This window comes from Myotis lucifugus, unplaced genomic scaffold, assembly GCF_000147115.1.
Source record: "Myotis lucifugus unplaced genomic scaffold, Myoluc2.0 scaffold_23, whole genome shotgun sequence".
NCBI classification, from domain to species: Eukaryota; Metazoa; Chordata; class Mammalia; order Chiroptera; family Vespertilionidae; genus Myotis; species Myotis lucifugus.
The window spans coordinates 6365667-6389228 of record NW_005871071.1 but is presented as its reverse complement, the minus strand read 5'-3'; the positions used below and the strand labels follow the sequence as shown (position 1 = coordinate 6389228).

Genomic DNA, 23562 nt, shown 5'->3' with positions numbered 1-23562 from the left:
CTTCATCCTTCTTCCTCTCAGGCCTGTTATCCTGGAGGCTGGCACCTTCCTTTCCCCAAAGTGCTCCAGTCTCTGACCAAGCAAGCCCCACACCTCTGGACAGAGCAGGTCAGGGCGAAGATTTATACAGTAACTTAGTAAACTGTGAATATAAATCTAATATAAGAACCAACAAACAAAAAAAGAATGCATATCTGTTAGCCACGAGTGACAAAACAGTGGCCAAGACTGGCCTTTTGGTGCTGAGCTTCCTCATAACAAGGACAATAAAAGAGATCAAAGAGATTTAGAGAGTTACTCTTAAGATAATAGCTAAAAGATAAAATAGATAAACCATGAAATATGTTCATTGTGATATTTTTGGAGAAGTGTCTTTTTCATTATTTTATCTCCTAAACACCTGGCTTAGGGCCTTATGCAGAGTAGGTGCTCAATAAATACTTATTTAAGGGATAAGTTAATGAAGCAAAATCCCTATTAGCTGCTGGCTAATATACACCAAGCGCTTACTATGTGGCAAGCAAATTCTTTTTTTTTCAATTCTTTATTAGTTAAGGTATTACAAATGTGTCCTTATCCCCCCATTAACCCCCATCCTCCCCCTCGCCCCCTCACTCATGCTCTCATCCCTCTGTTGTCCATGTCCCTTGGTTTGGCTTATATGCATGCATACAAATCCTTTGGTTGATCTCTTCCCCTTACCCCCTCCCTCCCCTACTTTCCCTCTGGGGAGTGATAGTCTGATCGCTGTTTCTCTGTCTTTGGATCTGTCCCTGTTTATCAGTCTATGTTGTTCTCTATAATCCGCAAATAAGTGAGATCATGTGGTATTTATCTTTCTCTGACTGGCTTATTTCACTTAGCATAATGCTCTCCAGTTCCATCCATGCTGTTGCAAAAGGCAAGAGTTCCTTCTTTTTTACTGCAGCATAGTATTCCATTGTGTAGATGTACCACAGTTTTCTAATCCACTCGTCTGCTGATGGGCACTTAGGCTGTTTCCAAATCTTAGCTATGGTGAATTGTGCTGCAATGAACATAGGGATGCATATATCCTTTCTGATTGGTGTTTCTGGTTTCTTGGGATATATTCCTAGAAGTGGGATCACGGGGTCAAATGGGAGTTCCATTTTTAGTTTTTTGAGGAAACTCCATACTGTTCTCCACAGTGGCTGCACCAGTCTGTATTCCCACCAGCAGTGCACGAGTGTTCCTTTTTCTCCACATCCTCTCCAGCACTTGTTGTTTGTTGATTTGTTGATGATAGCCATTCTGACAGGTGTGAGATGATACCGCATTGTCATTTTGATTTGCATCTCTCATATAATTAGTGACTTTGAGCATGTTTTCATATGTCTTTCGGCCTTCTGTATGTCCTCTTTTGAAAAGGGTCTATCTAGGTCCCTTGCCCATTTTTTGATTGGATTGTTTATCTTCCTATTGTTAAGTTTCATGAGTTCCCTGTAAATGTTGGAGATTAAACCCTTATCGGTGATATCATTGGCAAATATGTTCTCCCAAGTAGTGGGTCTTCTTGTTGTTTTGTTGATGGTTTCCTTTGCTGTGCAAAAGCTTTTAATTTTGATATAATCCCATTTGTTTATTTTCTCTTTAGTTTCCATTGCCCTAGGACAGCTGTGGGCAAACTATGGCCCGTTTGAAATGAATAAAACTAAAAAAAAAAAAAGACTGTACCCTTTTATGTAATGATGTTTACTTTGAATTTATATTAGTTCACACAAACACTCCATCCATGCTTTTGTTCCGGCCCTCCAGTCCAGTTTAAGAACCCATTGTGGCCCTCGAGTCAAAAAGTTTGCCCACCCCTGCCCTAGGAGCATTATCAGAGAAGAAATTCCTTTGGCTTATGTTTGTGATTTCGCTGCCTGTGGATTCCTCTAGTATTTTTATGGTTTCCCGTCTTACGTTTAAGTCTTTTATCCATTTTGAGTTTATTTCTGTGTATGGTGTGAGTTGGTGATCTAGTTTCATCTTTTTGCATGTATCTGTCCAATTTTCCCAACACCATTTATTGAAGAGACTGTCTTGACTCCATTGTATGCTCTTGCCTCCTTTGTCAAATATTAATTGGGCATAGTGGTTTGGGTCGATTTCTGGGTTCTCTATTCTATTCCATTGATCTATATGTCTGTTCTTGTGCCAGAACCAAGCTGTTTTAAGAACAGTGGCTTTGTAATACAGTTTGATATCTGGTATTGAGATCCCACCAACTTTGTTCTTCTTTCTCAAGATTGCTGCAGCTATTCGAGGTCTTTTTTTATTCCAGATGAATTTTTGGAACGTGCGTTCTAGATCTGTGAAATATGCCGTTGGTAATTTAATGGGGATTGCATTGAATCTATAGATTGCTTTGGGTAGTATGGACATTTTGATGATGTTGATTCTACCAGGCAAGAAAATTCTAATCTGTGCCACTCAACAACCCTAACAGGCAGGCACTATGTTTCCCTTCATTTTCAAATGTAGAAACCAAATGTAGAGAATAACTTCTCCCATGTCACAGCTCCTCTATCACCTGGTGATGATTTAAACTCAAGTGCCTTGTCTGGAGCCAGCCAGACACTCAGGAATCTGAAATGATAGAGCAAATGAGCATTTATGAGACTTTTCATTTTACTAGACAGTAAAACGAATCATACTGGCTTTTCTCTGCTGGTCTCTGGCTGACAGCCAGATTTGCTGAGAGGCAGGCTGCCCTCCCCTCTGCTAGGAGCTGCCTGACTGCAAACCTGACAACCCTTTCCCAGGTCTTCCCTCTGCTGGCTGATGTGAGGATAGCAGGGTTTTCTCCCGGGTTGTTGCAAGAGCATCTTCAATGAGGGTGAGGTGGAGGCCCATTGCTTGGCCCTTCTGCCGGTTTAGGGGGATGTTAATATTCCCAAACCCCAGACTGGGACATGTGCCCTAGTAAATAGGAATGCCTTAGGACAGACTGTTTAAAATTGGTTGCTGTTTTGGCAGATCTAGTTTGTGTGGTTACTCGACATAGGGTGGAGGCAGCATGGAGGAGCTGAAGTGCAGTTTTAAAAGCACTGGAACAAGAATCAGGAGACCTGGGGTCTGGTCTCAACAGGGCCACCTACCAGAGTGGCAGTTATCCTCATTTTCAAAACAAAGCATTGGACTGTAGGACTCTCTAATGGCCCTTCAGTCCTAAACCTCCACCTCTAAGTCCTTTGAAGATTCTCCCAAGTCAGGTCTCCTTCAGGTTACCTTCTCACTCTAAATCTCCTCCCCAACACCCATTTCTGGCTTTCTGACCTGTGCCGCACTGTGGCCAGATAACTTGCTGTGTCCCAGGTATTGCCCATTTCTCCTGACCCCAAGCCTGGCCTTTGTAAGGCATCTTTAGGCTCAAACTAACCAAGGACAGGAATCTTGTAGTTCGGAAGGCAAGCTAGGCACTTCTTGGTATTTGGGCCAGCTTGCCTCCCACCCATTAGCAAGACCAAACTCAGGATATAGAAAGAGAGAAGGAACAGAAAACAATAGTTATATGGGATTTGGGGGGGTGGGATGGGAACTAAAGAGTGAGTTTAATGTAATATCAAACCTTTGCCCAAAGTGATCATTTACCAGGCATTCTATAAGGAAGGCATTTCTACCACCCACATTTGTTCATGGGAATTGAGGCCAAGAAGAGCTACAAAGTCCACAGTCACATAGCCAACACATGGCTGAGCTGGGACCCAGGACCAGGTCATCTACACCAGATCCACAGCTTGCCCCATCAGAAATGCGCCAGGCCTGAGAGTCCCAGACACTAGTAATTAGTCCGAGAGGGAAGCGGTCCCAGTGAAGACAGGCCCACCCACTCTTCCATGAGAGCACCTGATGAGAGTATCTCCTCTCCTTCTGGAACAATTCTGCACTTGGATTTATTACATATGCCTAGATGTCTCTTGCTCAGGCCTCCTGGTGCAGATGCTGGTCTAAGCCGGGCCTGTGTCGTCCTGCACTGACTGCCGGGACCTGTGTGTGGCATAGTTAGAGTCAGGCTTTGGATGACTCATCTTCCCCAACCCTCTGTTTCCTCATCTACTAGATGGGGGTGGTAATTCCCATCACAAAGGTAGAGTGAAGAATTAAAACAAGATCTGAGGGGAAAGCTTTTTACAACGTGCAGAACCATCATGTGTTAGAACTTGGCAGGGGGTTGGGGGACAGGGGTAGAGGAACTTACCTGCCAGCTCCTCCAGTCTGCTGTCCCACCCCTGCACTTCTGGATTGGGTTGTTCATCCCCTCCAGCAGCTGCTAGGGAAACCAGACCCTGTACCCTAAATACAAGGGATCAGGAGCAATGAGCTGAGCCAGAGGCCCATGGATGGGACCTGGGTACAGAGCTGCTGAGGCTCCAGCTGTGGCAGAACGAGCTAACTCTAGGCCTTAATCAGGAGAAGCAGAGATGGCCAGAGGTGTCAAGAAATAAGGGCATGGCAACTGTTGGTGCTTTCCATTGAGCAAATGCCGAGGTCCTGGGGAAACTGGTGCCAAGGAGATCTGGAGAGGCACATAAAGTTGTTGAGGTCCAGCGGTGGAGACCTGAGGAGCCCAGAAATCCCCAAGAGAAATGTTGTGGGGGCTGGGCTTCCTGTGCCAGCAGGGGTGGGAGCTAGACCCAGGCAGACATAGCTGTTGCTGTTAACATGACCTCATGGTCAACCTTGGTGTTATCTGGGGAACTAAGAGTTACCAAAGAATTTTTGTTATTTACTTTGGAGCACACACATTATACACATTTATCCAGCCCCAGATAGAGGCTTCTGTGGTGAAGGACAAATTATTTTTCTTAATTTTCAACCCATCATGAACCAATAGTTAAGAAAATTTAATAAAATTAAAATACTAGAGCCCTGACCGGTTTGGCTCAGTGGATAGAACATCGGCTGAGAACTGAAGGGTCCCAGGTTCGATTCCGGTCAAGGGCATGTACCTTGGTTGCGGGCACATCCCCAGTAGGGAGTATGTAGGAGGCAGCTGATCGATATTTCTCTCTCATCGATGTTTTTAACTCTCTATCCTACTCCCTTCCTCTCTGTATAAAATCAATAATAAAAAAAGCCAGTGGCTTTAAAAATTAAAATACTAGAAAATGAAATAAAAATGCCCAAATCAGTCTCTACCCTCTAGTGAGACAAGTCCTCTGATCATGTGGTCAAAACATGTGGTCATGTTACGTTGCCTTAAAATTTCTAAGTGATGACTCTGTGCATCTATGACATGACTGTGGTCATTCCTCACCTACTGCGCTGAGGCAAATGTTCAAACTTATAGGCAAATGCCTTGCTACTGAAGAAAAATCTGACCTTTGTGTTTGTTTTACTTGAACTACACAGACCAGATCCCAGCATTGAGTGAATTCCTGCTTGACTCCTTTCCATAGAAGGCCAGTTTCAAAGCAGAGTCAGAATCCAATAGAAGACTATGGATTAAAAGTGGGTTTTCAACTACTTCACACCCATTAGGATGAATATTGTGAAATAAAACTAGAAAATAAGTGTTATAGAGGATGTGGAGAAATTGGAATCCTTGTACACTGTTGGTGGAAATGTAGAATGGTGCAGCTACTATGGAAAATAGTATGGTTGCCCTAGCTGGTTTGGCTTAGTGGATAGAGTGTTGGCCTGCAGACTGAAGGGTCCCGGGTTCGATTCTGCTCAAGGGCACATCCCCAGTAGGGGGTGTGCAGGAGGCAGCCAATCAATGATTTTCTCTCATCATTGATGTTTCTATCTCTCTCTCTCCCTCGCACTGAAATCAATAAAAATATATTTTAAAAGAAAATAGTATGATTGGTCCTCAAAAAATTAAAAATAGAACTACCATATGATCTAGCTATTCCTCTTTTGGGTATATATAAAAAAATTGAAAATAGGAACTTGAAAATATATGTATGCACCCGTGTCCATAGCAGTATTAATCACAATAGCCAAAAGATGGAAGCAACCCGAATGCCCACGAACAGACTGATAAACAAAATGTGATATATACATACAATGGAATATTATTCAGCTTTAAAAAAGGAAGGAACATGCTACAATGTAGATGAACATTGAGGACATTATACTAAGTGAAATAAGCTGGTCACAAAAGGATAAATACTGTTTGATTTTATTTCACTTATATGAGGTACCTAGAGTAGTCAAAATCATAGAGACAGAAGGTAAAATGATGGTTGCCAGGGACTATGGGGTGGATAAAATGGAAAGTTATTGTTAAATAGATATAGACTTTCAGTTTTGCAAGATGAAAGGAATTCTAGAGATGGATGTTGGTGATGGTTGCACAACAATGTGAATATACTTAATCTACTGAACTGTACACTTAAAGATGATTAAGATGGTAAATTTTGTTTCATGTGTATTTTCCATGAAAAGGGAAAAAGAGGAAAAAAATGTGGTTTTCCACTTATGCCTCCTGATCCGTGCATCTCATGACTGCCATTACCATAAGCTTAATGCCAGTCCCTTAGAAATGCAAGGATGACTTGAAAACTTCATGTGCCAATTTATTTCCTCCATTTTCCCCTGTAATAGAACCACAGTTCATGGGAAAAAGAAAAGCAACTTGAATATGGGCCAAGTAGATGAGGCTGGAGCACATCCAGACCTTGGTGGAATGATGTGTTGAAGTAGTCGGCTGCATTCATCAACAGGAAAAACATCCTTTGCCATTTCAGTCTTGCTTTATTTATGCTTCAGGAAGGGAGGGCCAATGTCAGGCCAGGAGCAGAGGGCAGGGAGGCCCCTGCCTTGGGAGGCAGCCTCAAGAGCTGAACTGAAATTTAGACCCCATCCCTGGGTATAGTACCACTGCAGAGGCAGTGAGCAGCCCTCCATGCTGGGCAGAGTGTAGCCCAAGCCTTCTTGAGAGCTCAGTAAGCATGCGGAAGAAGCAGGAAACTGAGCCTCTCGCTTGTCTTGCTGCCCATGAGCTGTGTGGCTTTAGGCAGAGTTCCTAACCTCTAAGACTTCACAGTTTGTTGATGGTGGATTGTGTCCTCTCCAACAATAATATTCCATATATCTATGAAAACAGTAAAAATCCTATAAAGAATTTCTTCTGAAAACCTGAGATAATATGCAATTGCTTCATCCTCATGAACTTACGCCACTTTTATTTCCATAATCTATAATTGCAAGATCTTTTGAAAATGGCAGTTGATTAACTTCTTTTCTTTTTTTGTGATTAAGAGAAGGAAGCTTCTTTGATTGCCTTTATAGGTACTTTTAAGTTATCTATATTTGGATCATAAGTAACTAGAAGCTCTGAGAATGTATCAGTGTTAAGAGTACATTTTTCTGAGTCTGAGTAAAGATCACATGATCTCACTCATTTATGGATAATAAAGACCATTATAAACTTATGAACAAAAATAGATACAGAGGCAGAGCAGCCTCGAACAGAGTGTAAAACTACAGCGGGAAGACCAGGGAGGGTTGGGGGGTCGGAGGGGGGTGTAAGAGATCAACCGAAGGACTTGTATGCATGCATATGAGTATAACCAATGGACATAAGACACTGGGGGGTAGGGGAGGCCAGGGGATTGTCAAGGGCGGGGGAAAAAAGGAGACATATGTAATACTCTTTGTAATACTTTAAGCAATAAAAAAAAGTAAAAAAAAAATTATGTGAAAAGTCAGTCAAGCCAGTTGGTTAATATTTTTAAAAACAAAAAATGTGAAACCTGTGAATTTAAAACAAATTAATTTGTGTCAAATAAATCTTATAAAAATACTTTGGGCCAAAGTGTGGAGAAAGCAAGTCTGTAACATCGGGTTGGCCTGAAGCATGTGTGTCATAAACCTAATGAACACACACACACACAAAAGATCAGGTTGTTCCATAAGAACTGTTTCTTGATCTGCTATTGTTAGATGCTTCTAACCCAAGTGGTTTTATTGGGAATTATGCTCATAAAGGCTGAGCATTTTAATTATAATTTATAATTTAATTATAATCATAATTTAATTATACTTAGAACAAAGTATCTTAACCTAAGTAAAAACAGCAAGATGGGTCTTTCTGTGTTCACTATTGCCCAGCCTTTCCATGTGGTAGAAACAATGGACACTGGCTCCATCTCTGTGCTTCCCCTACCCTTTTACTTGCTTAGCCATGGGCAAGCATTAAACCTCTCCAGGCCTCAGTTTCCACAGTGAGCAGAGGAGGCTAAGGCAGGGGCTGAGCCATAGGTCTATATAGGTCCTTCAACTCTGAGGGTCTTTGAGGCTGGCTCTGATTCATTTGGGGGTCTAGACAGTGAAGCCTGATACTGATGGTAATTTTGAGTGAGGAGGAGAGCTGGTTGCTGATGGGAGGTTTAGGAAATCCAGCCCTGGGAGCAGATTAAAAGGGCAGAGTTTCTACCTCGGGAAGAGAATACAAAATACAGGCCTCAGTTGTGACCGTAAAATGAGCACTTGATGTTAAGAAATCTGGGTTCAAGTTTCTTATTAGATCCCCCAGCTTCTATTCTCATTCCTCTGGGAGCCATTCTCCATACAGCAGCCAGAATGATTACTTCAAAATATAAATTAGGTCATGTCACCCTCTTGCTTAAACCCTCTGGTGACTTCACGTTCCATTTACACTGCACATACCTCATTAGTGTGCTGGTAAATGTTTAACAACAGGCTTTCTTGGAAGGGAGGGAGCATCTGGGAGGAGGGAGAAGAGCCTTGATATATAGCATCTGTCAAATTTCCATGGAGTAAGTATTCCCACTAAGGCAATTGCAAAGCACCAACTTGATGTTTACAGCTCACAAAATTCCTGAAAACTCAACAGTTGACTTTCGTGAGCTGAAATGAGCCAGGACCATCATACCTCTGCTTCAAATCTAGCTTCTTACTGTGGCCGTCATGGTCCAGCATGGTCTGCTTAGTCAGCTCAGTCCGCCATAACAAAATACTATAGACCAGAGGTCCTCAAACTTTTTAAACAGGGGGCCAGTTCACTGTCCCTCAGACATTCCACACATGCGCACTGTGGGCCTGGGACGAGTCAGCTGCTAAGCAGGACAGGCAGCGGCGGCAAAAACACCCGGCGGGCTGGATAAATGTTTTCGGTGGGCTGCATGTGGCCCGCGGGCCGTAGTTTGAGGACCCCTGCTATAGACTGAGTGGCTTAAACAATCAAAATTAATTTTGTTACAGTTCTGGAGGCTGGAAGCCCCACATCAAGGTCTGGCCAGTGTTATGTTTATGAATAAAACTAGAGGCCCGGTGCACAAAAATTTGTGCATGGGGGGGTGTCCCTCAGCCCGGCCTGTACCCTCTTGCAGTCTGGGACCCCTTGGGGGATGACCACCTCCTGGCTTAGGCCCGCTCCCGGGGTGATTGGACCTAAGCTGGCAATCAGACATTCCTCTGGCAGCCCGGCAGCCCTCAGGGGATGTCCACTTGCCAGCAGGGAGCAGACCTAAGCTGCAGTTGGACATCCTTAGTGCTGCTGAGGAGGCAGGAGAGGCTCCCACCACCACTGCTGTACTGGCAGCCGTCAGCCTGGCTTGTGGCTGAGCAGAGCTCCCCCTGTGGGAGCGCACTGACCACCAGGGGGCAGCTCCTGCATTGAGCGTCTGCCCCCTGGTGGTCAGTGGGTGTCATAGTGACCAGTCATTCCCAGTCTTTCTGCTGTTAGGGTCAGTTTGCATATTACCCTTTTATTATATAGGATAGAGGCCTGGTGCACGGGTGGGGGCTGGCTGGTTTGCCCTTCAGGGTGGGGGGTCCCCACTGGGGTGCCACTGGGGTGCCTGGCCAGCCTGGGTGAGGGGCTGATGGCTGTTTTCAGGCTGGACACACCACCTTTAGGGTGGGGGGTCCCCACTGGGGTGCCTGGCCAGTCTGGGTGAAGGGCTGAGGGTCGTTTTCAGGCTGGCCAAGCCTCCCCAGCGACAGAAGCCCCCAGCCTCTCCTTTTTTTCTTTTTCTTTTTCTGGGATTTATTTACCTTCTATAATTGAAACTTTGTAGCCTGGAGTGGAGCTCAGAGCCGGCCAGGGCTTGGCTTCCTCCATTGCCAGGGGCAACCCAAGGTTCCAGCTCAGTGGTCACGGCCGGCTGAAAGCAGGTATCTGGGGTTTATTTACCTTCTATAATTGAAACTTTGTTGCTTTGAGTGTAGCTTAGAGCCGGCCGCTGCAGGCAGGGAACCTTGGCTTCCTCCATCACTGGAGCAAGCAAGCCTCCTGCTCGTTCCAGCTCCGTGGCTGCCGGCCGCCATCTTTGTTGGCAGTTAATTTGCATATCTCACTGATTAGCCAATGGGAGGCGTAGCAAAGGTATGGTCAATTACCATGTTTGTCTATTATTAGGTAAGACTAGAGGCCCAGTGCACAAAAATTTGTGCACTGGGGGGGGTGGTGGGGAAGGGGGGGGCCCTCAGCCTGGCCTGTGCCCTCTCGCAGTCTGGGTCCCCTCGGGAGATAACGACCTGCTGGCTTAGGCCTGCTCCCGGTGGCAGAGGGCACGCCCAATCCCTAGGTGCAGCCCCTGGTCAGGCTCAGAGCAGGGCTGATTGGGGAGTTGGGGTGCCGCCCCCTGTCATGCACATAGCAAGGTGGATTGGGAGGTTGCGATGCCACCCTCAGTCACGCTCAGGGTAGGGCCGATTGGGGAGTTGGGGCACCGCCCCCTGTCACACTCAAGGCAGGGTCGATGGGGAGGTTGCGGCGCTACCCCGTCACGCACAGAGCAGGGCCAATCAGGGGGTTGGGGCGCTGCCCCCTGTCACGCACAGAGCAGGGACCATCAGGGGGTTGGGGCTCTGTACCCTGTCATGCACAGAGCAGGGCCAATCAGGGGGTTGGGCGCTGCCCCCTGTCATGCACAGAGCAGGGCCGATCAGGGGGTTGAGGAGCTCCCCCCTGTCACGCACAGAACAGGGCCCATCAGGGGGTTGGGGAGCTCCCCCCTGTCACGCACAGAGTAGGGCCGATAGGGGAGTTAGGGCACCGCCCTCTATCACCCACAGAGCAGGGCCGATCAGGGGGTTGGGGCACCGCCACTGTCACACTCAGGGCAGGGCCGATGTGGAGGTTATGGCTCTACCCTGTCACACACAAAGCAGGGCCTGTGTGTGTGTGTGTGTGTGGGGGGGTGGGGTGGGGCGCCGCACCCTGTCACACACAGAGCAGGGCCGATCAGGGGGTTGGGACGCCGCACCATGTCACACACAGAGCCACAGGGCGATCAGGGGGTTTGGGCGCTGCCCCCTGTCACGCTGATCCGGTGCCAGGAGGCCTCGCAGCTCCGCTGATCCTGGTGCTGGGAGGCATATTACCCTTTTACTATGTAGGATAGAGGCCTGGGGGCCGGCTGGTTTGCCCTGAAGGGTGTCCTGGATCAGGGTGGGGGTCCCCATTGGGGTGCCTGGCCAGCCTGGATGAGGGGATGATGGCTGTTTGCAGCTGGTCACACACCCTTCAGGGTGGGGGTCCCCACTGGGGTGCCTGGCCAGTCTGGGTGAGGGGCTGAGGGCTGCTTTCAGGCTGGCGGTTGTTGATTGAAGCTCCCAACCGCTCCTTTTTATTTTATTTTATTCTGGGCCAGCTTTAGCTCTGGCTCTAGCTCTGAGAGCAGGTATCTGGTTTGTTTCGGTTCTATAATCGAAACAATGTATAACTCCAGCTCTGAGATCCCGGCCTATATTTGTTAGAATGTTTCAAACTGCCAGCTGAGAGGCTGGCAAGTCAGGCGGGGAATGTTGGAGTCCGCAGTCACTGGAGCAAGCAAGCCTCATGTTCGCTTCCAGCTGCCTGGCTGCCGGGCTCCATCTTGGCTGACAGTTAATTTGCATAAGGATATGCTGATTGGCCAATGGGAAGGGTAGCGGTCGTACGCTAATTACCATGTTTCTCTTTTATTAGTGTAGATAATAACAGAACCAAAGCATTGGAAATGACTGTAGAGCACTGCTGTTGTCATCCATATTAATGGATGAGTCTACTAAGGTCCAGATTGGTAAGAGGACAACATATTTTTTGTATCAGTGTTATCTATACACAACTATATCAACCTCTCATTTTACTTTGACAGTATAGACATAGGCCTTGGCTACATAGATATATATAAAATACAATAGATGGCCCAGCTGGTATGGCTCAGTTGGTTGAATGTCAACCTATGAACCCGGAGGTCACAGTTCGATTCCCAGTTAGGGCCCATGCCTGGGTTGTGGGCTCGATCCTCAGGGTGGGGCATGCAGGAGGCAACCATTCAGTTATTCTCTATTATCATTGATGTTTCTATTTCTCTATTCCTCTCCCTTCCTCTCTCTCTAAAAATCAATAAAAACATATTAAAAAATATAATAGATGTTCCAAGGGAATTGGATGGGTGAGGTACACTGATCCAGTCTGTTTTTCTTTACTATGCTGCTCCAGTCAGAGCAAAGTAAACAGTGTGTTAATAATCACCGAGTGGATTAACTTGGATACTTTAATTCTAAAATCCTGGCCTTGATTTCAGAGGTCTGAATTATTTAGCTGATTGTCTAGACCTGACTACAGAAATATCAAGGCACACGGGCATATTTATATATATGTTGGGGCTATATAAATGATTCAAATATTTTAAGTTCAAATATTTCCTTTTTTACTAATGCCCATCCTTGAATTCTTAGAATACCTGCCTCTTCTTTACTTGGTTTCTAGGGTCAGTTGAGAGTATGAGCAAGCATCTATTCAGTACTGATCTTCACAGTAAATATGGGATGGATTACAAAAGAAAGAAAAAAGCCCCTTCTTTCAAGGAGCTTACATTCTCATTTTATACTCAACTGTTGCCCTGTTGCCAAACAGTAGGAGGAAAAGAATATTCAGATGTTGCAGTGACAGTTGACTCAATGGCAAACATTTACATTTTGTAAATGAGTTTAATTTTTCAGCTTTTAAATGACATTCAGTTGAAACAGTCATACTGTAACACAAGTGGTATTTAAAAAATTAACTGATCTATTTGATTTCCTCTAGTGAGCTACTTCCACGGTGTACATTTTATCCATGGCTACATATAACGATTCAATAAACTAGACAATTGTTCAATCTCTACAGCAACTATTAAATCTGAGGTAGGATAAATAATGGTTGCAGGGGTTCTACACTGATCACATTCTCTACTTGCCCTTGGCTTTGGGATCATAGAAAGAGAGGGGGGAAATGTTGAGGGAGAAAGATAATGCAGTGGGAGTATCACTCCATAGAAGTTTGAACCCACTGGGCTGTAGAATTAGAAATAGATTTAGAGGACTTCTCCTCCCCCACATCATTGGAATTGCTGTAAGAGTTACTGAATGCCATTATTTAAAGTTATTTCTCGGTTAGCCATACTAATGGAGTTAAGAAATAATGCACACATGAAAAAACATTTGAATTTGAAATGCATTGTGTGACTTTCTGTTCCTACAGCAGATATATGGTCCTAATTATATTTCACTTGAATAATTTCTAAGTTACCTTGTATTACCCGAATCTACATCTATTATAGAAGAAATAAGTGGCTGAAGAATGAATTGAGAGACTGAGAAAGGATAGTCTCCTATTTAACTTTTGCTATAGACAAGTCACATGTGGATAAATAAGAGTTAATTAAATACAATTCATAAGAAAAGTCAAATGCTGAATTTGTATTTTTCCAAAGACTATGAGTGCTACAGTCCCACTGAAACCAACTCAAACACTTATTCACACTAGTAGGTGTGTTTGGCTCTAGACACCCAGACATTGGCCTGGTGTTTCTAATCGACTTGAGTGATTCTGCCCCAGGCATTCAGCTGCTCTTGGGGCAGGGCAGGGCAGTGGTGATCCCATGGGAAGCCAGTTATAAGTTTTGCTGATGATCTATCTTTTCCAACACGTGTTATGGAATTGGGCCTTTAAGACTGCAGTTTCTTCACTGACCATTTCCCCTGCAAACTCTTGGCCTCTGTGTTTTCTCTTGCTCTGTTTCTCTGGTTTGGACAAGATCAGGTGACTGATGTCTCTTAGTTTGCTGACAACCCATAGGAGGTATGTCTGTAAAATGCCATAGATCACCGAATGTTCACTGTGAGGATGATGCTATCTGGCAAAGATGAATGGTTTTCTTGTGAACTACTGATGAGAAGTGCTCCAGAGTAGGTACTGACCAATCTTCTTCAGCATTTGAGGCACTTGTCTGAATTTCTTGGGATAAAAATCATATCCAGGAAGTTGCTAGTCTCATCTGGGTGCACGGCCAAGTCATTTTTTACCAGCATCTCATCAACACATACTCGACCTTGCGGTGTCTGCACGTGGAATCGTCTCAGAAGTGTAACCAGGATGACTTTCATCATCACCATGGCGATGTATTTCCCTGCACAGCTACGGGGCCCAAAACCAAATGGCTGAAAATACCTGTAAGGAACCTATGAAAATGATCAGACAGTTAGCCAGGGTTTTAAAGGCTAGAATCATGTAGTTGCTGTTTGATTTACCCTGAAAATACTGGCCAATCAGAATGCTCTGGTTTGGGGTCTGAGCCATACTGCTCCTTCACTGAGATGAATGACTGTAACCCATTTAAGCTCCTTTGTCCATCCAGTTTGATTCACCCCCTGTGCTACACACCCAACCTTGGTCAGTACCCAGTTTTGATTTTCATATAAACGTGCTGGGTAAAGCAATGCAGATCATTTTATTACAGCCACTGTTACTCAAGTAGCTCTCTGAGATGGCCACAACTTTACTACTCTGCAAATCACCAAGGCAAAGACTACTTTTGTGAAATGTCATATAACTTGATGACATTTAGGGAAAGATGCAGATTTCTGACCCAGTAGTGCCAAGCATCTAAATATTTTTAGTTATGCAAAAAATTAATGGGTATCACATCTTCTGTCTTGTCCACATTTGGACTTACATAGTGCCTGACGTATAGTAGATTCCCACTAAGTCTTTTTTTTTCTTAATCCTCACCCAAGGACAATTTTTTTTATTGATATTAGAGAGAGAGGAAGGAAAAAGGAGAGAGAGAAGCAGTGATGTGAGAAACATCGATCAGCTACCTCCTGCACATGCCCCAACTGGGGATGGAACCCATATTCTGGGTATGTGCCCTGCCTGGGAATTGAACGTGTGACCCTTTGGTGCATAGGATGACATGCTAACCAACTGAGACACACCAGCCAATGCCCAGTAAGTTTTGTTGATCAACTGTCAACATGGCATGGGTCACTCATACAGAAACAGGAAAAAATTAGAGAACTGGGTTATCATTTTTCTATACCATATGCAAATGGAAAAGAAGGCACTAAGGGAACTATCTGGATAATAATGGGTTAAAAAATCATTGCCTGAAATTTGACAGGAAGGAAGCAGATCTCCAGTATACTCCAGTGACAGAAAAAGAAAAAGCCGAAGCTCTTCTAGTTACCGAGTCCTGTTTAGAATGAGAACTAGTGCAGACTACAAAGACCAAATCTTTTGGTCTCATTTGATTTCCACCTGAAGCAGAAGTGAACTTTTTTTTGGCTTAGGTACTGCTATAGCTGAATTTACATGATGACAAAGTGATAACTTTAAATGGAAAAATAGGTTGGTTGGGTTAAACAAAATTTGCCTAATTTTAGTCAAATTCAGGTCTTGACTTTTTCATATTTTGACCTATTATGTGGCCACCATATAGATACTTCCCTGAGCTAGAGACCCAGCACCCTTGCCTTGCAGACAAATGTGGTAGCCATCGTCCAAGCTAGGGAAAATGTGTGTTTCTGGTGAGGCTACAGAGGGGAACAAGTAAACAGAATGAAATTGTTTGTACCTGATGCAAGCACAGAACCAGAGAGGATTTAACAGTTGACATTTTAAAGAGTGGCGTACTTGGTTTTAAGGAAGGGCACTTACATTTTTTGCAAAGTTTTCAAGAGTAAATTCATTAGGCTTGGGGAAAAACTCAAGTCTATGCATTCTTCCAATATTCAGGATAATATTAGTCCCCTTTTTCACTGGGTAGCCATCAATGATGTCATCCTGTAAGGCTTTACGCATGACCAAGTCCACAACAGGCTGGTACCGCATGCTCTCATAAATAAAGTTTTCCACCACTTTCAATTTCTGAATATCATCAATTCGTATGTCTCTATCACCTATGGGAACAGATAAAAAGGACAAAGAGGTAATGTTAGTTTCAACAGGAGATGGGCATTAAAACTTCCATAGTTTCCACTGAACAGTTTGCTGTTGTTTGGAAAAAATTTCATATTTTTAATTCTAATGCAAACAAGCAATCTGGGCCAAATATGTTATATTTGGCCTACAGAATGTTTTATAAAAATTCAGATTTGAAGCCAATTATCTTAAAAGCTGGGGGATTTCATAGAAAAGCTGGATTTTTCTAAAAATCCAGGTAACACTGGACTCACCTCCCCACATGGCAACAATGGGCTAAAGTTGAATGGCCGATGAGCCTTTAGAGAGGCAATCCCTCTGTAGTCTCATGTAGACCTACCCAATTTGCTCCAAACATTTATCTGCCTGGCCTCTATCGTCTTTGAGTTTTGCTCCCTACTCTAAATTCTTGGGGAAATTTATTCTTCTCTAGTCAAAGCAAGACAGTGATTTTAGTCAGTTTCAATTTTCTCCTCTGGTTACCTGTGCAGTCATCTGCCCAGGACACATCACTGATGGTCCCTCCTCCCCATCTTATTAGGAACAACCTGTTGTGATAGAGTGGCAAGAATCCCCCTCCCACCCCAACAAAATGGGTACCTCAGATCAGCCCTAGGTGTGCTGGGGATTGAAGGACACCCCCACGGTCTCAGACTGGCCTGACACTAGTCAGAGAAGCTTGAATTACTCCAAGAATTGGCAAAGCTTCAGAGTGTCCTCAAATGGGCTACCACTTTTTGCAGAATCCAAATTAGACCAGGGTTCTGAGGCATCCCTATCTCCTGTACAACTATGCCATGCAGGAAAGGTTTCATTTGGTCAGAGAATTCTAACAGCCCGGCCCCTCACATACTGCTCCTTGTACACTCTAATGGGTCTATGGAGTGTGTTCATCTGGGATGAGGAGGTAGAAGGGAACATGATGGAGAAGGTAAGCAAAGGTGTATCCTAGGAAGGAATTACCTAGAGGCAACATGGACACATGTGCTTTGCAGAGGTCTGTTGAAGTGTCAGAGGGACATCATGGGGCACAAACACTTTTCACTTCTCAAAGAAATTGTATGAAAGGCCGTGTTCTCAAGAGTAATTCTCCCACCCCCTCCCACTTAGTCCCTGAACATCTCCTATGATTCTCTCTCTTCACTCCACTGAGTTTGCTTGTTGAAGTCTTCTCCCACCAGTCCGTGAGTCCCATGAGTACAGGGATGACACTGGCTTGTTCACCACTGTGCTCTGCACCTGGCATAGTACCTGTAACCTAACGGGGACATTCTGGGATTTGGAACCTGGGTGCAATTCTGGCTTCTTGTTACCTAAATTGCCAGGCAGTTTCCTACCTACAGCCATGCATTTGCAGACCACTTCCCTCACATATTTAAATCTTGTCAACTATTTCAAGCAGCAATGAAATTATTATTTTTTAAATAGTATCTTTCCACAACCAAATAACTTGTTTCACAGGGATTGGGCAAGGTCAAGAGAGAAAAGTCTACATCATTATTGATATCTTGCTACATATGTCAGAATATGTTCCTAAAAAGATTAGCCATATGAAAGACATTCCAAGTAAGGAATTCTGTTTTCTCTCAGAAAGCAATTCTGACTTCTGTATCTGACAGCGTTTCTATGGAAGGATGGTGATGTCAGGAGCAGTGGGCAGAATGATGCTGAGGCTGGGGCAGAGAAGGGAAGAGGTAGTAAAAATTGCTTGAGCAGGGGCTCAAGAGCCCTTACAGAAGAGAAGGAATAGCTTAAGGGAGGAGAGGCCAGCACCAATGGACTGGGGGAGAGGAAAGTCCATCACTCCCGTCTCTCCTCCTCCTCTGCCACCAACTGGAAATTTGCTTGTAAATGGACTGCTTGAAACCCAGAAACACTGCTATGAACGATAGCTATTTCCCTGATTGAACCCACAAGAGCCTTTGTCACTGATAAGGTAGGCAAAAAATTGTGCTTGATAAAATTTTAAAAATACAAACAAATATGACCATAGAGATGTGTGTATGCGCACGTAAGAAAAAGAAAACACAGTGGTTTCCCCTGGGGAATGGGGATGAGGCTGGAGAGGAGAGTGAAGGAACTAGAGCATTGGTTCTCAACCTTTCTAATGCCGCGACCCTTTAATACAGTTCCTCATGTTGTGGTGACCCCCAACCATAAAATTATTTTCATTGCCCTAACTGGTTTGGCTCAGTGGATAGAGCGTCAGCCTGCAGACTCAAGGGTCCCAGGTTCGATTCCGGTCAAGGGCATGTACCTTGGTTGCGGGCACATCCCCAGTAGGGAGTGTGCAGGAGGCAGCTGATCGATGTTTCTAACTCTCTGTCCCTCTCCCTTCCTCTCTGTAAAAATCAATAAAATATATATTTTAAAAAAAATTATTTTCGTTGCTACTTCATAACTGTAATTTTACTACTGTTATGAATCGTAATGTAAATATCTCATATGCAGGATGTATTTTCATTGTTACAAATTGAACATAATTAAAGCATAGTGATTAATCACAAAAACAATATGTAATTATATATGTGTTTTCCGATGGTCTTAGGAGACCCCTGTGAAAAGGTCGTTCGACCCCCAAAGGGGTCTCGACCCACAGGTTGAGAACCGCTGAACTAGAGGATGTCACTTTCTACTTTATACTCTATCATTTGATTTTTTTCAATGAGCATGTCATAAAATAAAACACAGAACGATATTTTTAATCTATCTGGCATTATGAAAGTGAGACAAAATAACTTGCTTTATTGTTCTCTGGGTGGATTATTACAAGATTTTGTCTGACATCAGATTTTTAGGACATAAGCTGATATTCAGAAGGAATTGTTTTCTAATTCCTTTTTATTTGATGAATTCTTACCAACAACACTCTGGATTTCCTTCATTATTGCTTCTTCAATATTAGGGTGCTTTGAAATGAGGAATAGCATGAAGAACACAGAGACAGACATGGTGTCTGGGGCTGCGATCAGCATCTCCAATATGCACTGGTTCACATTCTCTCTTGTCAGGTCACCACGCTTCTGAATAATTGAAAGAGGGGAGGAAAATTGGAAAAGTGAATAAAAATTTCACAATAGGAAGGGAGATGACACTCAAGGGTCAGCAACCTCACCAAAGTGAAATCATACAAATTACATGTTGAAATCATACAAATTAAATGACTATGAACATTTTTTCATGATCTTCAACTGAAAGCTGAACTATTAATAGGAAATTTTCTATGTATTTAGTGTCTTTGGACTCTTCCATTTTCATATTTTGTATTTTGCAGGCACAGTAGCTTCAGTCTGAAAGGTTAGTCTCACCAGAATGTCTAATGAGTGGGCCATTTGAGTTGGACATTATAGAAGAGCTGGAGCAAAATACTTAGAAGCCAAACTCTGCAACATAATCACAAGAGGAAATCTTCACACATTGACACACAAACAGTCATACACATATGTTGTGTTGGAATTATGGTTAGTTCAGGTCAGTACCTCAGCAAAAATCAACTCAGTGGCAAAATCTATACAGTCTTCCAGTTTGTCTGCTGTGGAAATCCTGTGTCTTTTTTCTTCTATCAGAATTTCTATGGCATCTTTCAAATCCTTGCTGGAAAAAAAAGTCAAAATATAATCTATCTGTACTCAGTTAAGACATGTAGAAAAAACTGATTAATTTGCTATTTATTTAAATAAAATTATCTGCTGTAATTGAAACCATCAGTGCTTATGAATAACTGAATTTATACTTAATTCTTCACAAATATCCTTAAATTACAGATACATTATACTTCATGTTAAGGAACCAGAGTTTCTAGGCACAGATAGGAAAATCAAGGCTGCAACCTTTAGTTAAGCATTAAAAACTGGTACCAAAAGCTAAATCCAGTCATGTTTTCTGATTTTTTATTTGGCCAGCACAGTGTATTAATGAAAAACCCCAAACCAAAACCAGTGACTGTCTCTAGTGCAGACAGGCACTTTGCAGTTTGCCCCGGGCACCTCCATTTTCTGTTGTCCTATATCCACCCTGCCCGCTTCTATTTGCCTGGCCTGCAAGACTATTGAGTTTGAGATTTCTGTTGTACACAGTAAACTCAAGTGACTGTTCATTAATTTTAATACTTATTCTCATACCTGGCAGTGTCTGCCACATAATAAATACTAATAAATAATGATTGAATGAATGTATGGCTGCATAAATATGTATAGGCATTTTGACAGTGTGGCGGAGGGAAGAGCTCCTTGGACAAGGGTGAGGTTCTAATCCAGGTTGTTTTCTTTCTATAAAACCTACTGTAAGTCTCTGAGCCTTACCTCTCTTTAAAGTAAAGGGATTATACTAGATGAACAATGAGGCCACCATGAGATCTAAATTCTATTATTCTTGGCTTTGTCTTTAAGTGTATATGTTCATGGGTGTTTTCCCCAATCTCAGGGAACAGTATTCTGTATTACAGTAAATGTAATACAAACACCTGTTAAAGTGTTCTGTGACTGAAAAGTCTTAAACTTGCCAAAATAAAAAGTAGAAAACAATATTGCTGGAATATTGGGAATTAAAAGAAGCAAAAATATAAAATTGAATAAATAAGGATGGAAGTAGATATTCTAGAATCCTTTCCATAAATATATATTTTAAGGTATTAGCATGATAAAGACAAATGCTGTATGATCTCACTTATATGTGGAATCTTAAAAACAACTCCACAAACTTGAGCTCATAGATACAGAGAACAGACTGGTGGTTGTGAGAGGTGGGGGTTGGGGCTGGGGGGACAGGCCAAACAGGTGAAGGTGGTCAAAAGGTACAAACTTCTAGTTATAAAATACGTAAGTCCTGGGGGTACATAATGTAGAAGATGGTGACTATAAATAATAAAGAACATTATATTGCATATATGAAAGTTGTCAAGAGAATGGATCCTAGAAGTTCTCATCACAAAAATTTTTTAAAATTATATATGGTGATGGATATTAACTGGATTTATTGTGGTGATCATTTTGCAATATATATAAATATCGAATCCCTATGTTGTACACCTGAAACTAATATGTCAATCATACCTTAATAAAGATATTGGCTTTATTGCAAGGCCATGGAGGAGAGGAAATTAGAGGATTTCTCTAGGTCTTTACTGCTCTACGTCATAGGAGATATGAACTGGTGCACTAACCACTGACAAATGTTATATATAGCTAAGCTATTTCTACAGAAACATAAGAGAAACTGTTATACAGTCTCATCAATGAGTTTCTGCGGGCCTTCTGGTCAACCCAAGTCAAACCAAGAACTACCACCAAACCTTACACCAGTGAAGTGAATGAATCCTTTATCTTATTGATTCAAGTCACAATGAGCAGTGGCAGAAATGAAATGAAATGTATAAAGAATGACGTCTCCAAACCTGATACTCATTTACCATATAAGAATATGTAAAGCAACATCAAGTTGGTTTCCTTTCTGGAGACTAATACTATTGAACTTAAAAATACACGAACGAGATAAAGTTGGGTTTTCAAGTTAGGGAACTTTTAGAGATGGGGAATTTAAGATGAACATAGGGAAGGGGAAAACTAACATATTTAGTGCCTACTATGGTCCAAGCTCTGTGTAATTGCCCTGTGTATAGGATCTCATGAATTTATATCTCCACTCTGGAAGGCAGGTTCTGTTTTACTTTAAATAACTTCCCAAAGCCGTTTAGTTACTAAGTGATAGGTACAGGTTACAAATCACGTCTGCCTGCCTTTAAATCCCACATGCTTTCCACTGGTGATTAGAGGTGGCAGTGTTTAATGGCTGGCTACTTACACTAAAAACAAACCACCCATTGATTAACTAAGGCCATTGGCATTTGTCCAGTTTTTTTGCTAGAATAGTCTAAGATCAAAGCAAAGCCATTTAATGATGGTTTTAGGATCCCTCAAAAACACAAGATATATAATTAAAAAAAATAACCCCACACATTTTATTTAAGTTCACTATGAAAAAATTCTTTTGAGATTACTGTCAATTCCTACAAGTTGAATTAAGTTGATGCAACTATAAGAGGATTTCATGTTTCCATTTTTTTCTAAACATGAAAAGAGAATTTTGACCGATAATAATAGGTTCATCCAGCTCTTCTGTTCAACTCAAAATACACTGCAGTGTTTTAGTTCCAGATATGGAGCTCTCAGACCTCCCACTTGACCCCCTTGCTGAGAATCCACCCTGGCCAAGAAGCCACCCTGGCCCAAGGCTTCCAGTGGTCGGCAAACTCATTAGTCAACAGAGCCAAATATCAACAGTACGATTGAAATTTCTTTTGAGAGCCAAATTTTTTAAACTTAAACTATATAGGTAGGTACATTGTTATTAACTTAATTAGGGTACTCCTAAGGCTTAGGAAGAGCCACACTTAAGGGGCCAAAGAGCCGCATGTGGCTCGTGAGCCGCAGTTTGCCGACCATGGGTAGCCACATCAGCCAAATTGATGTAGAAAGTGTTACATCAGCAGCTTAATCATCATCTTTCTTGTAGGCTCTTGGTGGCCAGAAAATTTGCTGAAGAGTGAAACAATAACAAAGACACAATGAAAAAACAATTCAATCTCACAGACAAATTTTCCAAACTTGTGTTACTTACACAGACTTTTCATATTTTTTGTATAGCCAAGAAATCTTAAAGAAGATGTCTGGTTTGAGAAGGAGAGCTTGCCATGCCTCAAAATAACCCTGGATTTTAATTACGATGGCGTTTTCTGGAAAAACAAACAAAAAAGAATAGAGGAATTGAGCAAAAATGAGCCCAAGAAGAGTACTCTGAGCAGAAAAGACCCCTGTAGATTCTCCCACCAGTCTGGGGTTCTAAGCTGGGCAAGGTTCCACCTTCAGCGGGCGATCTAGTCATGTTATTGACACTAGACAAGGCAACACACTAATTTATTCTGCTTGGCATTTCAGTTGGCCAAGTTGACCAGAGATTTGCCAGTTTTAAACTAAGTATTAAATAGAGTCTCAAATCTCACATGCCCCTCTTTGACATGATCCATGTCTCTCCTGTTTTTCTGGACAGTGAGGAATAAAAGGGACACTGGTAATTATGGCTGTTGTGGCCTCAGTTCTGGCATGTGGGAGGGCAAAAAGCCACGCCACTCTCCTGTTAGGCAGCCAGCAGCCACATTTAAACTTCATTTGGTGTTCGTTACGCAGAGCCATTAGGTGAATAATCTACTTGGATTATGTACCTAATTAATAGCTTTTCATTGTATTCTCACCTCATTGTGCCTTATTCACATTTTTTCATAGCATTCCTCACATAGCTTTCATATCTATGTTCGGTTTAGAATGTAGAATTCATCTTAGTGTCTTCAGTGCTTGTCTTGAACCATGTGCATAGTCAGCTCTTAATAAATGTTTTTTAAGTAAATTGAAAATTAG

At 42.8% G+C, this 23562-nt stretch overlaps 1 protein-coding gene across 1 annotated transcript in view; it reads right to left on the bottom strand.

The window, feature by feature from the left end:
• Window positions 1-14110: 14110 nt before the first annotated feature.
• LOC102420943 (aromatase) overlaps window positions 14111-23562 on the bottom strand; it is a 33030-nt gene continuing 23578 nt past the window's right edge. The window contains exons 5-9 of the mRNA XM_023751595.1: window positions 22769-22883; window positions 19633-19747; window positions 19014-19176; window positions 15890-16131; window positions 14111-14412 (exon numbers count right to left, since the gene is read on the bottom strand). Coding sequence (XP_023607363.1) covers window positions 14161-14412; window positions 15890-16131; window positions 19014-19176; window positions 19633-19747; window positions 22769-22883 — 887 coding nt within the window. The 3' untranslated portion in view covers window positions 14111-14160. The remainder of the gene's footprint in view (window positions 14413-15889; window positions 16132-19013; window positions 19177-19632; window positions 19748-22768; window positions 22884-23562) is intronic.